Source organism: Cervus canadensis, chromosome 3, assembly GCF_019320065.1.
Source record: "Cervus canadensis isolate Bull #8, Minnesota chromosome 3, ASM1932006v1, whole genome shotgun sequence".
NCBI classification, from domain to species: Eukaryota; Metazoa; Chordata; class Mammalia; order Artiodactyla; family Cervidae; genus Cervus; species Cervus canadensis.
In genome coordinates, this window is record NC_057388.1 from 81,878,489 (window position 1) to 81,897,492 (window position 19,004).

At 38.4% G+C, this 19,004-nt stretch overlaps 1 protein-coding gene across 4 annotated transcripts in view; it reads left to right on the forward strand.

Moving 5' to 3' along the window:
* Window positions 1–19,004, forward strand: part of PTPRZ1 (protein tyrosine phosphatase receptor type Z1) — a 193,264-nt gene that overhangs the window by 159,519 nt on the left and 14,741 nt on the right. For 2 of the 4 annotated variants that reach the window (XM_043463568.1, XM_043463570.1), the window contains exons 15-22: window positions 1,203–1,288; window positions 8,654–8,674; window positions 8,841–8,937; window positions 12,285–12,367; window positions 13,960–14,094; window positions 14,913–15,047; window positions 16,053–16,216; window positions 17,762–17,897. In XM_043463568.1, the coding sequence (XP_043319503.1) occupies window positions 1,203–1,288; window positions 8,654–8,674; window positions 8,841–8,937; window positions 12,285–12,367; window positions 13,960–14,094; window positions 14,913–15,047; window positions 16,053–16,216; window positions 17,762–17,897 (857 nt within the window). The remainder of the gene's footprint in view (window positions 1–1,202; window positions 1,289–8,653; window positions 8,675–8,840; window positions 8,938–12,284; window positions 12,368–13,959; window positions 14,095–14,912; window positions 15,048–16,052; window positions 16,217–17,761; window positions 17,898–19,004) is intronic. The other 2 variants (XM_043463569.1, XM_043463571.1) reach the window with 1 other exon arrangement.

The following is a 19,004-nucleotide window of genomic DNA, read 5'->3' on the forward strand; positions in this document are numbered from 1 at the left end:
ACCAATTCATAAAAGAAATTACTGGAAGACATGATAGCAAATGAGAAGTAATCAGTTTGCTCATGGAAAGAGGTTAGCTCTGCTGAGGAATATCTGTGAGTTTCATGGAGCTTAGGACTAATGATTTAGATGTGACAAGTTATTTCTGTTTTCTTATCTAATTATAAAAGCTACTTCCAGGCAAGATGCTTCTGTAGGTGTGAAGATGGAATTACACCTTTGTCTAGTGTTTCTTAAGCTTAATTCGCTAATTCAATTTTAGTATTCAGGTACACTTATCTGAAAGAGAACAGATGGATTCTAATTTTTTTTTTAAATCAACAAATTCTTGGTAACTGAAGCTTAAAAATATTAAATGGCCTAGATGCTGAACATCTGTTGATGTAAATAACTGTTTCTAGTGAAATGTGTTTGATGTTTCCTTGTCAGAGATACCACTTGTGAAGTTGCACACTGTGAACTAGTAATATGTTTATAATCTAAGAAAGCCTTTCCAGGGGGGAAAAATGAGAAAAAACAGAACCAGGTAAAAAAATTGGCCCCTTCACAATTAATTAACAGATCCAGTGGCTTTGTTTATATAGCATTTTTTCAAGTTAGAATTCTTGAAATTTTACAGATTAAAAGTCCCAAAGGTTTTTGACAGTATACTTAATGAATAGTCTGCATATAAATGTTTTCTATTATTTATAGAGAAAAAGAAAAAATGTTTTCAAATGTAAACATCTGACAATTTAATGGAGAGACTCTGCTGTAAAATTGTATAAAACTGAAATTGCACTATATATTATGTTAAATCCATAGTAAAATTGAAAATATATTATTTCTGCATTTTTTTCCCCCAGAATTGACAAGCAACTCCCACTCATGTTGAAGAAAATTATCCATAAAGCGATGCAGTCCATTGGGTGTTATTTATAACTTAACATTGAAAATTTATTATTTCCTCTTTAGCGTATGAAAGGAAAAGATTCCTAACCAAATCAGAATTCTAAAATGCAGGTTATGATTAATAGTAAATGTAGAGAAAATTGGTAATTGTTGTTTATTGTTTCTCTGAACGTAGATTCAGTCGAGATTATAGGAATAATTGAATTTTGAAGTTGTTTTAGAAGAAAGCTCTTTATAAATCCCCACAAATGAGAGGCACATTTATTTCTGTTGAGTTATCCTTTCCAACTTATTTTTTTTTATTCACTTAGATGATGTTGGATCAATTCCAATAAAGCACTTTCCAAAGCATGTTGCAGACTTACATGCAAGTAGTGGGTTTACTGAAGAATTTGAGGTATGATTTTAATATGTCTCTTTTAAACAGTATGGAAAATAGTAATTTTTTGAAATTCACCAATAGGCTATTTCTTGAATTGAAACCATTTCCATTCTAGTGAAATTATTATTTCCATAATCAGTTATGTGTTTAAGATATGTGTGATAGCTATCATGTAATTTAGCAAATTGGTTTTCCATTTTAAAATTCAGTTGTACTAGTGGAAAAAACAAAACTATAGTTAATTCCCATAAAATCAGAACTATAGTAGTCTTTTTTTAATCTGAATTGGTAACACTGATTTCTTTTAGTTTTCTAAACTATATAGATTATAATAAACTAGTAAATTTCATAATTTTCTGCCAAAGCACATACAAACTCCTACTTGTAAGGATTACAACAGTGTAAATGCAAAAACGCTTATTATACAAGGCATAATAAATATTATACAAGGTAAAGTCACATCTTCTCAAGAAAATACGCATTTCTAAAAAAAAATTGGAACTTCACAATCACTGAAAATCTTTCTAGTAGTATTCTATAAAACACTCTTCAATGGTAGGCACAGGGAAATTTATTGCAAATTTATCATGGCCCACTGAATTATCAGTTAAGAAGATTTTTCAAAATAGGGTGCCCTCAGCCAGCAGTTAACAGTAATAACCACAAGCATAAAGTTACCTTCCCTGAGCACTCCCTATATGTCAGTCATTGTACTAGATGCATCTACGGTCAACCTTCACCCATATCTGGAAGTTATTTGTTTTTATTTCTATTCATATTAATGAAAGCAACTTCAACAAAAGTTAATTAACAACTAATAAACAGCATGGGCTTCGCAGGTGGTGCTAGTAGTAAAGAACCAGTCTAAGAGACGTTGGGAAGATCCTCTGGAGAAGGAAACGGCAACCCACGCCAGTATCCTTACCAGGAGAATCCCGTGGAAAGAGGAGCCTGCAGGGCTGCAATCCATAGGGTTGGAAAGAGTTCCACACAACTGAATGAACTTAGCACCTATGAATGTGTAATCTCCATCTGCCTCACACTTAAGAGGATTTAGGATTGAAGGCATTTGGAGCTCACCTGGATAATACAGTATAATCTCCCTATCTCAAGTATCTTATCTTAATACATAGCAGCCTGGGTCTTCCCAGGTGGCTCAGTGGTAAAGAATCTGCCTGCCAAGCAGGAGATGCAGGAAGTTCAGTTCAGTTGCTCAGTCCTGTCCAACTTTTTGTGACCCCATGGACTGTAGCACACCAGGCCTCCCTGTCCATCACCAACTCTCGCAGTTTACTCAAACTCATGTCCATTGAGTCGGTGATGCCATCCAACCATCTCATCCTCTGTCGTCCCCTTCTTCTCCTGCCCTCAATCTTTCCCAGCATCAGGGTCTTTTCAATGAGCTACCTCTTCGTATCAGGTGGCCAAAGAATTGGAGTTTCAGCTTCAGCATCAGTCCTTCCAGTGAATATTCAGGACTGATCTCCTTTAGGATGGATTGGTTGGATCTCCTCGCAGTCCAAGGGACTCTCAAGAGTCTTCTCCAACACCACAGTTCAAAAGCATCAATTCTTCTGTGCTCAGCTTTCTTTATAGTCCAACTCTCACATCCATACATGACTACTAGAAAAACCATAGCCTTGACTAGGCGGACCTTTGTTGACAAAGTAATGTCTCTGCTTTTTAATATGCTGTCTAGGTTGGTCATAACTTTCCTCCCAAGGAGTAAGCATCTTTTAATTTCATGGCTTCAGTCACCATCTGCAGTGATTTTGGAGTCCAGAAAAATAAAGTCAGCCACTGTTTCCACTGTTTTCCCATCTATTTGCCATGAAGTGATGGGACCAGATGCCATGATCTCAGTCTTCTGAATGTTGAGCTTTAAGCGAACTTTTTCACTCTCCTCTTTCGCTTTCATCAAGAGGCTCTTTAGTTCTTCACTTTCTGCCATAAGGGTGGTGTCACCTGCATATCTGAGGTTATTGATATTTCTCCCAGCAGTCTTGATTCCAGCTTGTGCTTCCTCCAGCCCAGCGTTTCTCATGATGCACTCTGCATAGAAGTTAAATAAGCAGGGTGACAATATACAGCCTTGACACACTCCTTTTCCTATTTGGAACCAGTCTGTTGTTCCATGTCCAGTTCTAACTGTTGCTTCCTGACCTGCTTACAGGTTTCTCAAGAGGCAGGTCAGGTGGTCTGGTATTCCCATCTCTTTCATAATTTTCCACAGTTTATTGTGATCCACACGGTCAAAGGCATTGGCATAGTCAATAAAGCAGAAATAGATGTTTTTCTGAAACACTCTTGCTTTTCAATGATCCAGCAGATGTTGGCAATTTGATCTCTGGTTCCTCTGCCTTTTCTAAAACCAGCTTGAACATCTGGAAGTTTACAGTTCATGTATTGCTGAAGCCTGGCTTGGAGAATTTTGAGCATTTCTTTACTAGCGTGTTCTGCTGCTGATGCTGTTGCATCAGTTGTGTCCAACTCTGTGCGACCCCATAGATGGCAGCCCACCAGGCTCCCCCATCCCTGGGATTCTCCAGGCAAGAACACTGGAGTGGGTTGCCATTTCCTTCTCCAGTGTATGAAAGTGAAAAGTGAAAGTGAATTCGCTCAGTCGTGTCCGACTCTTTGCGACCCCATAGACTGCAGCCCACCAGGCTGCTCCATCCATGGGATTCTCCAGGCAAGAGGACTGGAGTGGGGTGCCATTGCCTTCTCCATACTAACATGTGAGATGAGTGCAGTTGTGCAGTAGTTTGAACATTCTTTGGCATTACCTTTCTTAGGGATTGGAATGAAAACTGACCTTTTCCAGTCCTGTGGCCACTGCTGAGTTTTCCAAATTTGCTGGCATATTGAGTGCAGCACTTTCTTTTTTTTTTTTTTATGAGCTTTTTTTTTTTTAAAATTTTTTTTTTTCCAGTGGTTTTGTCATACATTGATATGAATCAGCCATGGATTTACATGTATTCCCAATCCCGATCCCCCCTCCCACCTCCCTCTCCACCCGATTCCTCTGGGTCTTCCCAGTGCACCAGGCCCGAGCACTTGTCTCATGCATCCCACCTGGGCTGGTGATCTGTTTCACCATAGATAGTATACATGCTGTTCTTTTGAAACATCCCACCCTCACATTCTCCCACAGAGTTCAAAAGTCTGTTCTGTATTTCTGTGTCTCTTTTTCTGTTTTGCATATAGGGTTATCGTTACCATCTTTCTAAATTCCATATATATGTGTTAGTATGCTGTAATGTTCTTTATCTTTCTGGCTTACTTCACTCTGTATAATGGGCTCCAGTTTCATCCATCTCATTAGAACTGATTCAAATGAATTCTTTTTAATGGCTGAGTAATATTCCATGGTGTATATGTACCACAGCTTCTTATCCATTCATCTGCTGATGGGCATCTAGGTTGCTTCCATGTCCTGGCTATTATAAACAGTGCTGCGATGAACATTGGGGTGCACGTGTCTCTTTCAGATCTGGTTTCCTCAGTGTGTATGCCCAGAAGTGGGATTGCTGGGTCATATGGCAGTTCTATTTCCAGTTTTTTAAGAAATCTCCACACTGTTTTCCATAGCGGCTGTACTAGTTTGCATTCCCACCAACAGTGTAAGAGGGTTCCCTTTTCTCCACACCCTCTCCAGCATTTATTGCTTGTAGACTTTTGGATAGCAGCCATCCTGACTGGCGTGTAATGGTACCTCATTGTGGTTTTGATTTGCATTTCTCTAATAATGAGTGATGTTGAGCATCTTTTCATGTGTTTGTTAGCCATCTGTATGTCTTCTTTGGAGAAATGTCTGTTTAGTTCTTTGGCCCATTTTTTGATTGGGTCATTTATTTTTCTGGAATTGAGCTGAGTGCAGCACTTTCACAGAATCATCTTTTAGGATTTGAAATAGCTCAACTGGAATTCCATCACCTCCACTAGCTTTGTTCATAGTGATACTTCCTAAGCCCACTTGACTTCGCATTTCAGGATGCTCCAGAGGCTCTAGGTGAGTGATCACACCATAGTGATTATCTGGGTTATGAAGATCTTTTTTGTACAATTCTTCTGTGTATTTTTGCCACCTCTTCTTAATATCTTCTGCTTCTGTTAGGTCCATACCATTTCTGTCCTTTATTGACCCCATCTTTGCATGAAATGTTCCCTTGATATCTCTAATTTTCTTGAAGAGATCTCTAGTCTTTCCCATTCTATTGTTTTCCTCCATTTCTTTGCACTGATCATTGAGGAAAGCTTTCTTATCTCTCCTTGCTATTCTTTGAAACTCTACATTCAGATGCTTATAGCTTTCCTTTTCTCCTTTGCTTTTCACTTCTCTTCTTTGCACAGCTATTTATAAGTCCTGCTCAGACAGCCATTTTGCCTTTTTGCGCTTCTTTTTCTTGGGAATGGTCTTGATCACTGTCTCCTTCCTGTACAATGTCAGGAACCTCTGTCCATAGTTCATCAGGCACTCTATCAGATCTAGTCCCTCAAATCTATTTCTCACTTCCACTGTATAGTCATAAGGGATTTGATTTAGGTCATACCTGAATGGTCTCATGGTTTTTCCTAATTTCTTCAATTTAAGTCTGAATTTGGCAATGAGGAGTTCATGATCTGAGCCACAGTCAGCTCCCAGTCTTGTTTTTGCTGACTGTATGCAGCTTCTCTATTTTTGACTGCAAAGAATATAAAAAATTTGATTTCGGTGTTGGCCATCTGGTGATGTCCATGTGTAGAGTCTTCTCTTGTGTTTTTGGAAGAGGGTGTTTGCTATGACCAGTGTGTTCTCTTGGCAAAACTCTATTAGCCTTTGCCCCGCTTCATTCTGTACTCCAAGGGCAAATTTGCCTGTTACTCCAGGTGTTTCTTGACTTCCTACTTTTTGCATTCCAGTCCCCTGTTATGAAAAGGACATCTTTTTTGGGTGTTAGTTCTAAAAGGTTTTATAGGTCTTCGTAGAACCATTGAGCTTCTTCAGCATTACTGGTTGGGGCATAGACTTGGATTACCATAATATTGAATGGTTTGCCTTGGAAACAAACAGAGATCATTCTGTTGTTTTTGAGATTGCATCCAAGTACTGCATTTCGGACTCTTTCGTTGACTATGATGGCTACTCCATTTCTTCTAAGGGATTCTTGCTCAAGTAGTAGATACAATGGTCATCTGAGTTAAATTCACCCATTCTAGTCCATTTTACTTCACTGATTCCTAGAATGTTGACATTCACTCTTGCCGTCTCCTGTTTGACCACTTCCAATATGTCCTGATTCATGGACCTAACATTCCAGGTTCCTATGCAGTGTTGCTCTTTACAGCATCAGACCTTGCTTCCATCATCAGTCATATCCACAACTGGGTGTTGTTTTGCTTTGGCTCCATCCCTTCAGTCTTTCTGGAGTTATTTCTCCACTGATCTCCAGTAGCATATTGGGCGACTACTGACCTGGGAAGTTCATCTTTCAGTGTCCTATCTTTTTGCCTTGAGAACCCCATGAATAATATGAAAAGACCAAAAAAAAGGAGATGAAGAAAATACAGGTTCTATCCGTGGGTTAGGAAGATACCCTGGAGAAAGAAATGGCAATCCATTCCAGTATTCTTGCCTGGGAAATCCCATGGACAAAGGAGACTAGCAGGCTGCAGTCCATGGGGTCGCAAGGAGTCACAAATTTGCATTCAAGCAAATAGCAGGGCTGGGATTGAAGTCTAACACTTCTGTCCTTTACATTCTAGAAACCAGGGGATCCCCAGCCCAACTGCAGCCTCTCCAAGTACTTCCCTCTTTGAAGCCCTTAGAGCTCTGACCCTGATCAGAGGCTATACCACAGTTCCTAGTACACCCCGCAACTTCTTCCCATGAATCAGATCTCCAAGAACATAGTTATGGAAGGAAAATGCCAGAGATTAGAAAGCTTTAAAAAAACCAAAGGAAAGATAAATGAAATATATGTTTTCACTAAATTAAAAACAGTAGAAGCCAGCTAATTTAATCTTAAAAGAAATCTAAGTCCTAGCTATATTGAATAAGAAAGTACTATTAGGTGACTACTAAATAAAATGGAATAATATGAAGAATTATATTTTTAAAACATCAAATTATTTTTTCCTCTCATAATAGAGGTTACTAGGTGGTACAGTATGAACTTACAGAAACTATCAGGCATTGATCAAACAAAATTCTAGTTGCAAAAAGGAGAATATGTTAAGGATGGGTCTAACTTTCCAGATGTTAAAAACCGTAAGGAAAAATAGAGAATTTATTGTAAAAGTTTCTGATAGCATATATACAAAAGCAGATACAGGTTTCATAGCTATAAAATCATAAATCATTTTAAATAGTATTAAGTAGTTCATAATGATTAAATTAATAACCTCACACTTTTACTCAAAAAGTGTATTCTTAACTCCATTGCTCTTAACTCACTGATTGAAGAAAGCATCTTATTAACTTAATAATTAGCTTAATAATTAATAATTCTGTAACTTTTAAGTGGGTCATATATTAAATTGTTTTTAAATCTAGAATCGGAATGACTTGCTGCAAAAGAGGCCTTGGAATGCTTGCTTAGTAAAGGGCTGAGTCATTTTGCCAATGAATCAGACTTATATTTAGATTGTATATTTTCTCAAAAATTATAGGGCTTTCATGTTATTATCTTAATATGTACTAAATAATTGAAAATTCCAAGGTAATATATTTAGATAGAAGCATCCCTGAGAAGGATTTTAATTCTTTTTAAAAGTGAAATGGCAGGAATAATTTTTCTCGATTCATTGAGGTTATATTTTAATTAATAAGAAGTCTGCTAATTAAGTATGTACAAAGTTATACTATTTAAATTTTATTTCAAAAGACATAATATATATGATAAAAAACTTTAGGAGATGTCTAATGTGTTGACAACTCTAAATCTGTTACAAACCACCTAATTAAGGACACTGTTTAGTCTTAAAATTACTCAAAATCAACAACAAAAAAGTATCACTAATTCAGTTTCAATTAATTCTATCATGATCAAATACAATTATATTTGAATATTAGCAAATCTGACTCATATGTCAAAATGTGTCATCAAATATGTGGTTTTTCTCATCAACATTTTAAAAATTCATCATATTATTATACCACTGTCCCCTTTTAAAAGTGTTATTTTTTTCTTTTACATGATTTTAAGGTTCCAAACTGTTAGAAATTTTGATTTGCATGCAACTGTTTGAGACATTCTGTTGTGTTAGTATTTGACAAATGTATTTATTGCATGATCATGGTTTTCCATTGTAAACCTAATATGAACACTTTTTTTTCTCATTTGTCGTGTGCTGTGGAATTTGATTTCTTTACTTTTTTGGCATTCATTCCCTCATTAGACACTGAAAGAGTTTTACCAGGTAAGGCATTATTTCGCTGCATTTTCTTATAGCCAAGAAATAGTTGATGTAACATGTAAAGAATTTTTTGATAGATTGTTTTGTTTGTTGTCTTCCTTAATGTATTTTAAGGCACTTTGTTTGAAAGGATGTATGTTAAAATGTTACCCATGCAATTTCTTTACAGGAGGTACAGAGCTGTACTGTTGATTTAGGTATCACAGCAGACAGCTCCAATCACCCCGACAATAAGCACAAGAACCGATACATAAATATTGTTGCCTGTAAGTATATCCTTCACTCAACTCTGACCTTATCATTGCAGTGCTTTTAATTCAGTGTCCTGAAGTTCTCTGACAGCAACCCTCGGTGAAGCTGTTTCAGGACCTTTGTATCAGGAGATGAGACTTGTGTTAGACAATACATATTGTTTAACTACTCCAGCTTAAATACATTTTGCAATTAATGACATCTGTTTCTTTTGAACAAAATAAGCTCATGTTTTAATCCAGTCCTTTCTTCAGACCTCATAACCTGTAAATTTGTTCTCATAGTTTCTGTCATTATTTGTATTCCGTAGTTCTATTTTCACTTGAGATCCCCCTACTATGTGAATTTACTAACCAAAAGGGATTTTCTTTAGACTCTTTTTTTTTTTCCCTACCATTTCTGTTCCCCTCTTGCCATTCTCTCTGGGGGCTGGTAAAAGGTTAGTTGAATTCTTTCTTTTTATTTCTTCTCTCCTTTTATTGTCTTTTTCTCTTCCATGAATAGCTGTCTGGCTCTTTTCTTTAGGGCAAGTGTACCTATTTATTTTCCTATGAAATTATCATGTTTCTTCCATCTTTTTACAGCATGTCTTGTTTACATCTGTTCCCTTTTATTTTCCTTTATATCCCCCTCATCTCTTGAAATCCATCTTCATTCTTCCCCAAAACTTCAACTTACTTCCTTTCTTATATATTCAGTAAGTCTTCCCAGATTTGTGGGAACATGGTATTACAGCATGGTTGTTTAAATTCTGGTTCCATTCTAGTTTCTGGAATGGAAACTTTTACGATCACACTGCTAAGTAGTTTGCATAGATGCTGGTTTTTTTCCCTACAAGGTTTACACCAATTTTTCAATTTTGATAGAAGATTCTGCTTCATGTTTGGCCTCCTCAGTGGAACCAACTGTCTTACTACATGTAAAAGCTCAGTTGTATTCAATTGCTTCTTAGTGTGAAGTGGTTGTTAGACCAGTCCCTCTACAAGCTAAACAGAAAGTGCACGGGTGCATGCTAAGTCGCTTCGGTTGTGTCCGACGCTTTGTGATCCTATGGACTGTTGTCCACTAGGCTCCTCTGTCTATGGAATTCTCCAGGCAAGAATACTGGAGTGGGTTGCCATGCCCTCCTCCAGGGGATCTTCTCAACCCAGGGATAGAACCCCTGGCTTCTTCACTGCAGGCACATTCTTTACCACTGAGCCCCAGGAAAGCCCAAATAGAAAATCCCTACCAGTAATTAAGAAGGGGATGGAGATTAACATTTGTTGAACACCTACTATATGCCTGGCACTATAAATCTGTTATTTCAACTGACTCACTTTGCTATATAGCAGAAACTAGCAAAACACTGTAAATCAACTCCAGTAAATCATACTCCAATAAAAATTAATTTTAAAAATATTTTAAGTGAATTAAACGAATAAATCTGTTGTTTCATTTCATCCCTGAAAGAACCTGGCAAGATAGGTAATACCATTTCTACTTTACAGATGAAGAAAAAACCCAGAAAGTTTACCCAATAAGACCCTTCAACACCAAAATATGAAAATAGGTCAGCCTGGCATTGAAGCCATCTTTCCATGGCCATACATCTATTTCTGTGTACATTTCCTGCATCTTTGTGAGCTGCCAATATCACCAAAGTATTACTATTCCAGAATATCTCGTTTGGTCTGTATTCATTTCTTCATCCTTGAAAAAACTAGTCTTCCCAGAGAAACCATCAAGTGTCCTTCTAGTGATGCTTTCCTTTCTTATTAAGCAGTTCCTCCAAATATAGTTTCTCTGTAGAACTGAAGTTATTCCAGAACTCCTCATTTCAACACATTTAATTCTGACCATGCACTATGTATAACTATGAGAAACGCTGGGCTGGATGAAGCACAAGCTGGAATCAAGATTGCCAGAAGAAATATCAATAACCTTAGATATGCAGATGACACCACCCTTATGGCAAGAGCCTCTTGATGAAGGTGAAAGGGGAGAGTGAAAAAGTTGGCTTAAAGCTCAACATTCAGAAATAAGATCATGGCATCTGGTCCCATCTCTTCATGGCAAATAGATGGGGAAACAGTGGAAACAATGGCTGACTTTATTTTTGGGGGGCTCCAAAATCACTACAGATGGTGATTGTAGCCATGAAATTAAAAGATGCTTACTCCTTGGGAGGAAAGTTATGACCAACCTAGACAGCATATTACAAAGCAGAGACATTACTTTGCCAACAAAGGTCCGTCTAGTCAAGGCCATGGTTTTTCCAGTAGCCATGTATGGATGTGAGAGTTGGCCTATAAAGAAAGCTGAGCGCTGAAGAATTGATGCTTTTGAACTGTGGTGTTTGAGAAGACTCTTGAGAGTCCCTTGGACTGCAAGTAAATCCAGCCAGTCCATCCTAAAGGAAATCAGTCCTGGGTGTTCATTGGAAGGACTGATGTTGAAGCTGATTCTTCAATACGTTGGTCACCTGATGCAAAGAGCTGACTCGTTGGAAAAGACCCTGATGCTGGGAAAGATTGAAGGTGGGAGGAGAAGGGGCTGACGGAGGATGAGATGGTTGGATGGCATCACCGACTCAATGGACTTGAGTTTGAGTAATCTCCGGGATTGGTGATGGACAGGGAGGCCTGGCGTGCTGCAGTTCATGGGGTCACAAAGAGTCAGACACGACTGAGCGACTGAACTGAACTGAACTGACCTATGTATAAGTTACCATGTCTTCATGCCCTCTTCACTGACAGTGCAGGATCCATGCCCTTCATTCCTGGCCAGTCGTTCTCCTGCCTCCCTTTGCAGTAGTTCCTCTTTGAGGTCTTCCCTTGAAAGAGCTGCCTGCTGTAACTACTCACGGAAACTCCCTGGAGCCATCCTGCTTCCTTCTCTACGTTCTTTTCCTCTGTCAGCCTCCTTTTCAGAGAATGCGTGCTAGCATCCTTCCTTAGCTTGTTCTCTCCCCTTCACTGGCTCTTCAGTGTTCACAGCCCCAGTATCTACCTTTAGAAGCCCATCTAAAATGCCAACTTTAGGAGTCAACCTCTATGAAAAGGTTTATTTTCATCCCAAACCAGTGTTCCCCTAGGACTCTGCACTTCTCCTTTGACACCCAAACATTCTTCTTTGTGTATATGTCCATTCCCACCTTCTACATTGGAAACCTTCCTGAAAGAAATGGTTTTTGTTGTCATCTATATTTACCTATATTTTTGTCATCTCTGTATCTTCTGTATCTTCCAAAAGCCAACTAAAGTAAATGATGTTTGCACTGGTTTTAATTGTATTTGATAAATGATCATGTAAATGTAAATGACCTTTATGCTGAAAAGCAGTTCATGATATAGTGAAATATTTTCTTTTTTTATTACAGATGATCATAGTAGAGTTAAACTCGCACAACTTGCTGAGAAGGATGGCAAACTGACTGATTATATCAATGCCAATTATGTTGATGTAAGCATATTTAAAATAAAATTTTATGAAAATTATTTTAGATTGTGAATATATTATACCAGAGTATTGTACATATAACAGTGTACATATAATTGTGCTTAACAAATATTATGTGAAAGATAATAAAAAATACAAATCAGCAGTAAGAGATCCCGTGGCTAAAGGTTTTCAGATTGAATGGCACTCAAGCTCTGGTTTATTTCCTAGGTGAGAGAGGGAATTTGGTCTGAGAATGTACATTCAAGGTGGGATGTATGTATTCTGATAAGTTTGTAACTCCTTAAATAAAAGGTGTAGGATCAATGTTTGTTTGGCATTTCCATCCCATGGTTCCTAGTGCAAAATTATATGGATAGCAAATGATCAATAAATTTTGACTGCAAAGTTCCCACAGAAGAATTAGCTAAAAAGCAAACACATGATTACTAAACCAGTAACCAGCCTTTATAACCTTGGGCATGTATCAGGATACCTAGCTTTGTGAAACTTACTGGTGATCTCCAGGGGCTGTAGACCACTGGCTCACTTCCTGCTGTTTCCCTGTGGTCAGTTGAATGCCAATGGAACTTGGTTATTTTCCTGACACTGACCTTACAGTCTAGCTGCCTTCAGGTTAATTCAAAGAAAGAAACAGTTAATTCAAAGAAAGAACAGTTAATTCAAAGAAAGAAAGTGAAAGTGAAGATGCTCAGTCAGTTCTGACTTTTTGTGACCCCATGCTGTAGCCTATGAGGCACTTCCATCCATGGAATTTTCCAGGCAAGAGTACTAGAGTGGGTTGCCATTTCCTCTTCCAGGGAATCTTCCCTACCCAGGGATCAAACCTGGGTCTCCCGCATTGCAAGCAGACCCGTTTACCATCTGAGCCACCAGGGAAGCTCTCTCATTCGAAGAAGTGAGCACCAAATAAAAGTACCCAGTGGGTTTGTTGTAGGCAGTCACTTCAGGCTTCCATGTCTGTGAGTGTGTGCATCAGACTGAATATGGGCTTTGGAGTTGGAACTGGCTCTGAATTGCAGCTCTGCCATTGGCTAACTGAAAGCTTGGAAAGCCGCTTAACTCTTCTGAGCTTCAGTTTGCTTATCCCCAAATCAAGAATGATTCTTCCATTTTGCATGTAAATTATGGATTAGGGTTAATGTTTGTAAACTTGGCCAACAGCAGATAATAAGTGAAGATAGCTGTGAATGATTAGCATTGCTCAGGTCTACCATAAGGAGAAAACACCAAAGGTTTCCTGATTACAGACAACTGAGGCCTAATGCCTCAAACACATTTCAAAGGGGCACAATTAAGGACCAGATAGTAAGCACAGTAAACAGACTTGAATTAAATGCACCAAGACTGGAAGTGCAGAGAACAATGGTTGTGTCAATGCAAAGATTATATGTGTGTGTGTGTATATATATATATATATATATCAATCATAGTTAAAGAAGAATTGTCTTTGCTGTGCTAGTACATTTTTCTGGCTTTGAAGTGTTTTTTAATGGTTTTCTTTGATAGCAAAACTGTGCTGATCTTAGAAACTGAACAGTTAAAAATGGCATACAAATGTGTTAGTGAGAAACATTTGTCATTTGTCTCTTCAGGGCTACAACAGACCAAAAGCTTACATTGCTGCCCAAGGCCCACTGAAATCCACCGCCGAAGACTTCTGGAGAATGATATGGGAGCATAATGTGGAAGTTATTGTCATGATAACGAACCTTGTGGAGAAAGGAAGGGTATGTAGGTTATCTCTTATGTCTTCCCCGAGATAGTGATTGGGAGTGCTTTAAGTTGCTTGTGATAGATTCAGCATTAGGAAGCAGCAAAAGTTAGGAAAGCTTATCAGGATTTCTTTCTAGTAGATAAAAGAGCTAAAGAGAAATGGTAGCATTGAAACATAAACATTACCATATGTAAAATTGACAGCCAGTGGGAATTTGCTGTAATGATGCAGGAAGCTCAACTGGGTGCTCTGTGATTACCTAGGAGGGTGGGCTGGGGTGGGAGGTGGGAGGGAGGTTCAAAAGAGGGGGGACATGTGTATGCTTATGGCTGATTCACATTGATGAATGGCAGAAAGCAACAAAATATTTTAAAACCGTTATCCTCCAATGAAGAATAAATACATTTAAAATAAATAAATAAAGGGAAAAAGAGGTCAAAATCTTCACTATATATTAAGCTATGGGTTATTTAAATGCATTCTTCATTCCATGAGAAAAAACAAATGAGGTTCATTGAAAAGCTATGCAGAGTGAAGTAGATTTTAATTCACAGGAGCTGGATTCTAGTCCTGGCTTCACAGTGACTCGGGACATCTGGCCTCACTTTTCTCATCCTAAAGAAGGAGGAGTTTGGATCCATCATCTCGGGTCTTTCAGCCTCATAGCTCTCTCCCTTCTCTTCTCTACAACTAACTTGCAGTCACTGAGAAAGGAAAGAAATTGTTTAGAAGAATAAGAGTGTCATGGTATCAGATCTTTACTGACTTCAGGGGTGACTTACACTAAGCATTTGAAATATGAAAATAGCATTTTTACTTTCTCTTCCACAGAGAAAGTGTGACCAGTACTGGCCTGTGGATGGCAGTGAAGAGTATGGGAACTTTCTGGTCACTCAAAAGAGTATTCAAGTGCTTGCTTATTATACTGTGAGGAATTTTACTCTAAGAAACACAAAGATCAAAAAGGTGAGTCTACACATGAGGGATACCATCAATTGAATCATACATCTCAGTACTTTTTAAAGGGAACAAATGGTATAACCGAAACAGAGTAAAAATACATGTAAGTAAAGGCTCTGAGAGTTCTTAACTGGGACTTCCCCGGTGGTCCAGTGGTTAAGAATCCATCTTCTGATACAATGGATGTGGTAAGGACCCTGGCAAAGGAACTGAGATCCTACATGTCGTGAGGCAACTAAGCTCATGCAACTGCAGCTGCTGAGCCCATGAGCCAAGGGTGCATGCTCCGCAAGAGAAGCCACCGCAAAGAGAAGCCTGTGCACCACCAAGAAGACCCAGCAGAGTCAAAAAAGAAAAGAACTGTTCTTATCACAACTACAGCTCAACCCCAAAGATTTCTTCCAAACCTCTTAATCCCAGATGTGGCTTTGGCACCATATTCTTTGTAGTGCCAATAGTTGCAGTGATACACGAACAAAAGTCCTTGTGCCATATGATAACTGCACATCCAACTAAAATAGTGGAAATTGAAAAGGAGGAGGAGAAGAAAAAGAGCAAGTTATATATATATATATATATATATATATTTAGAGAGAGAGGTATTTTTTTTTTTTTTAAGAGTTGATTCCAAGCTAGAAATTCAGGCAAGATTTCTACTTTGTAGTCTTGAGAATACCTTCTTTTTCAGGAAACCTCAGTCTTTGCTCTTGAGTTCTTCAACTGATATTATGGAGCTTCATCCACTTTACTGGAAGTCTTACTGATTTAGATGTCAATCATATCTTAAAGAATACCTTGACAGTAACATTTGGTGTGACTGGTTTGACCAAGCTACTGACCACCATAGCCTAACCAAGTTGATATATGAAATTAACCATCACAAATGACAATGTACTTTTTTGGCTTTGTTATGAACCACCAGCATCAAGCTCTGAATCCTAAGTTGATGTTTAAGGACCGCATTTGTGTGTGTTCCTGTAATTAGCTAATTAGCTGTCTGGTCTCTTTTAGGGTTCCCAAAAAGGAAGACCCAGTGGGCGCGTGGTTACCCAGTACCACTACACTCAGTGGCCTGACATGGGGGTGCCCGAGTACTCCCTGCCAGTGCTAACCTTTGTGAGAAAGGCCTCGCATGCCAAGCGCCACGCAGTAGGGCCTGTTGTTGTCCACTGCAGGTGAGTTTCAGCGCCAGGTTGTAAACCCATAGAATTGCTTATGCTAATAAAAAGGGAATCAGTGGAACAAAGGTTTTGCCAAAATGGAAATGATTTCACAAAGGGAGGGGCATGAAGTCCCTAGGAAGTGAGTATGCCAGATTCAGAATTGGATTCCTGAATATTTCAAAGCACCAGTTATTTCTATGATGTATATTATTCTATTTGATTGTTTAATTGGATTTCAACTTATGAAAGGTGTGAAGCAGGCAGAACAATGTCTTGTAATTAAACAAACATTTATTACAATGTAATGTGAGGTAAAAATCCTTGAGATGCAGCCCATGTTCCTAGGAGTTAATAGTCTATTGTAGACTTCATAAGTCAGGTTTATATTAGAAAAATCAAAGCCCACAAAATGTGAGGAATTCAGCAAAATACCTTTAATTTGTTTTTAAACAGTTTGGGGTCAAAACTCTTTCTTATATTCCTGAATTTTTTCTAATACATCCTATGGAAAGCCCAGGTACTTCCAAGACAGGAGGGATTAATAGAAATAATGCAATTTCAAAGAAAGAGAAAAATGTGTTAGAGGATCTAATTTAATATCTTTCAATTAAAGCAAAAATAGCAGTTAATGTTTAATGAGTGCTAACCACAAAAATCTAATTCACTTCTACATGGAGTACTTTTGTCAAAACAGCATCTGTATTTTTACAGAAACAAGTGTTTTCCTTTGATATGCAGTGTATCTCACACATTCTAATTACCTGTCTCAGGAGTTAGGCTCAGACAAAGTTTGAGAGACCTATCTTAAGGTTTTTTATCTGAGCCTGGAAGTTGAGGGAAACAGGAAGATGCAAGAAAAATAGCTCTGAAGGTCAGAGATTGTTTCCTGGTGAATGGAGGAGGCCCAGAGCATTTTGAGAGCAGCTGCTAATTCTTCACTGTAGTACTTCCTGCTCTTCAGAGCGTTTGAAAGGAATCCGTGTCTCTGAATTCTGTCCCTCTGCTAGAGGCTTTGAAGAAGTCGATAGATAATGGCCCTTTAGAAATGACTGAAGTTATGCTTTATTCCTCACCGTCTCAGGGAAATGATATTTTCAGCTGAAAGCCTTCACAAACTCTTTCTTCCCATTAATGCGGAAACCTTTACAAACCTGTTTACCTGGCAGTGCCGACCTGGAGACCTTGTCTTTTCAGAGTTTGGAGAAGCTGATGTTTTCATTTTTCTCAAATTAAATGTCTATTTGCTAGGCTCTGATACATAATATTTTCATTGTATCATATAGACTGAATAATAACTGTGATTATTGAACACAAAAAGTCTCCAACAGAAATGATCAAATTGCTTTAGAGTTTGACCTGTCGGCAAAAAAGAAAAGAGGGAACTTTGTTATTTGAAGCATTCTGCTTAACTCTTAAGCTGCTTACTTTTGGACTGCTAAATTACCTACTAAGTGGCTTGGAAAAGGAAAGTAATTTACGAGACAGCCAGTTGTGCCCTATCGTCAAATGTACTTTATCCTTGACATTGAGCTAGCTCTCTCTTTGTGTGCTCCTCAGTGCTGGAGTTGGAAGAACGGGCACGTACATCGTGCTAGACAGTATGCTGCAGCAAATTCAACATGAAGGAACCGTCAACGTATTTGGCTTTTTAAAACACATTCGTTCACAAAGAAATTACTTGGTGCAAACTGAGGTATGAGAAGAAGGATAATTTAATTTATCTAAGGATTGGAAATGTCCCTAAATGCTGGATAGACCAGAGTTTGTATTACCAGATTCGTTAGTCCCATGGGGCACCCCTTGATAAAGTGCTATGAACTGGGTGGCTTAAAACAACAGAAATGTATCATCTCCTAGTTCTGGAGGATAGAAGTCCAAAATCAAGGTGTGGGCAGCAGAGCCATGCTCCCTCCACATCCTCTAGAGAAGGATCCTTCCTTGTCTCTTCAAGTTTCTGATAGTCTCATATTTCCCTGGATTTAGCAGTCTAACTCCAGTCTCTGCCTGTATCTTCACACGGCTGTCTTCCCCCGGTGTCTGTGCCCAGATTTCCCCTTTCTTATAAGAATGTCAGCCCTACTTCATTTAACTAACGACATCTGCATCATCTCTGTGTACAAATAAGGTCACATTCTGAGGTACTAGGAGGTTAGGGTTTCAGCATATCTGTTTGGGGAGGGACACAATTCAACCTTTAACATCAGGTTATTGCATATGTGTCATTGATAGACCAGCTAAATTCTGTCTATCGCATAACCAATGGGAAATATCTTTAAAATGACACTGCTCACAGAAAAGATTCAGAAAAAGAGTAAGTGGATCAGTCAACAGTCATCTCCTCCACCAGACTCCTCAAGCTTTTCCTGTGTGTAGTGAGCAAATAGATTCATTCTCCTATTTAAATAGTACGAATTATGCTCTAATTGGGGCTTTAATGCAGGAGACATAAAAGAGTCGGGTTTGATCCCTGGGTCGGGAAGATCCCCTGGAGGAGGAAATAGCAACTCACTCTGGTATTTTTGCTTGGAGAATCCCATGGACAGAGGAGCCAGGCGGGCTATAGTCTGTAGGGTTGCAAAGAGTTGGATATGACAGAAGCAACTTAGCACACACGCATGCTCAAATTAAATTCTTTTTTAAGCCCATTTCATTTGCCCCTATGTGACATAGGACAAAGTCTCCATACCTGTATTTTATTTTCACTATTTCTAAATAAAAACAGATTTAAATTGAATGCTATGGATGGCAGCTTGAAAACAATAAGAAACCTATGACTGAATGGCTTTGAAATCAAACTTCA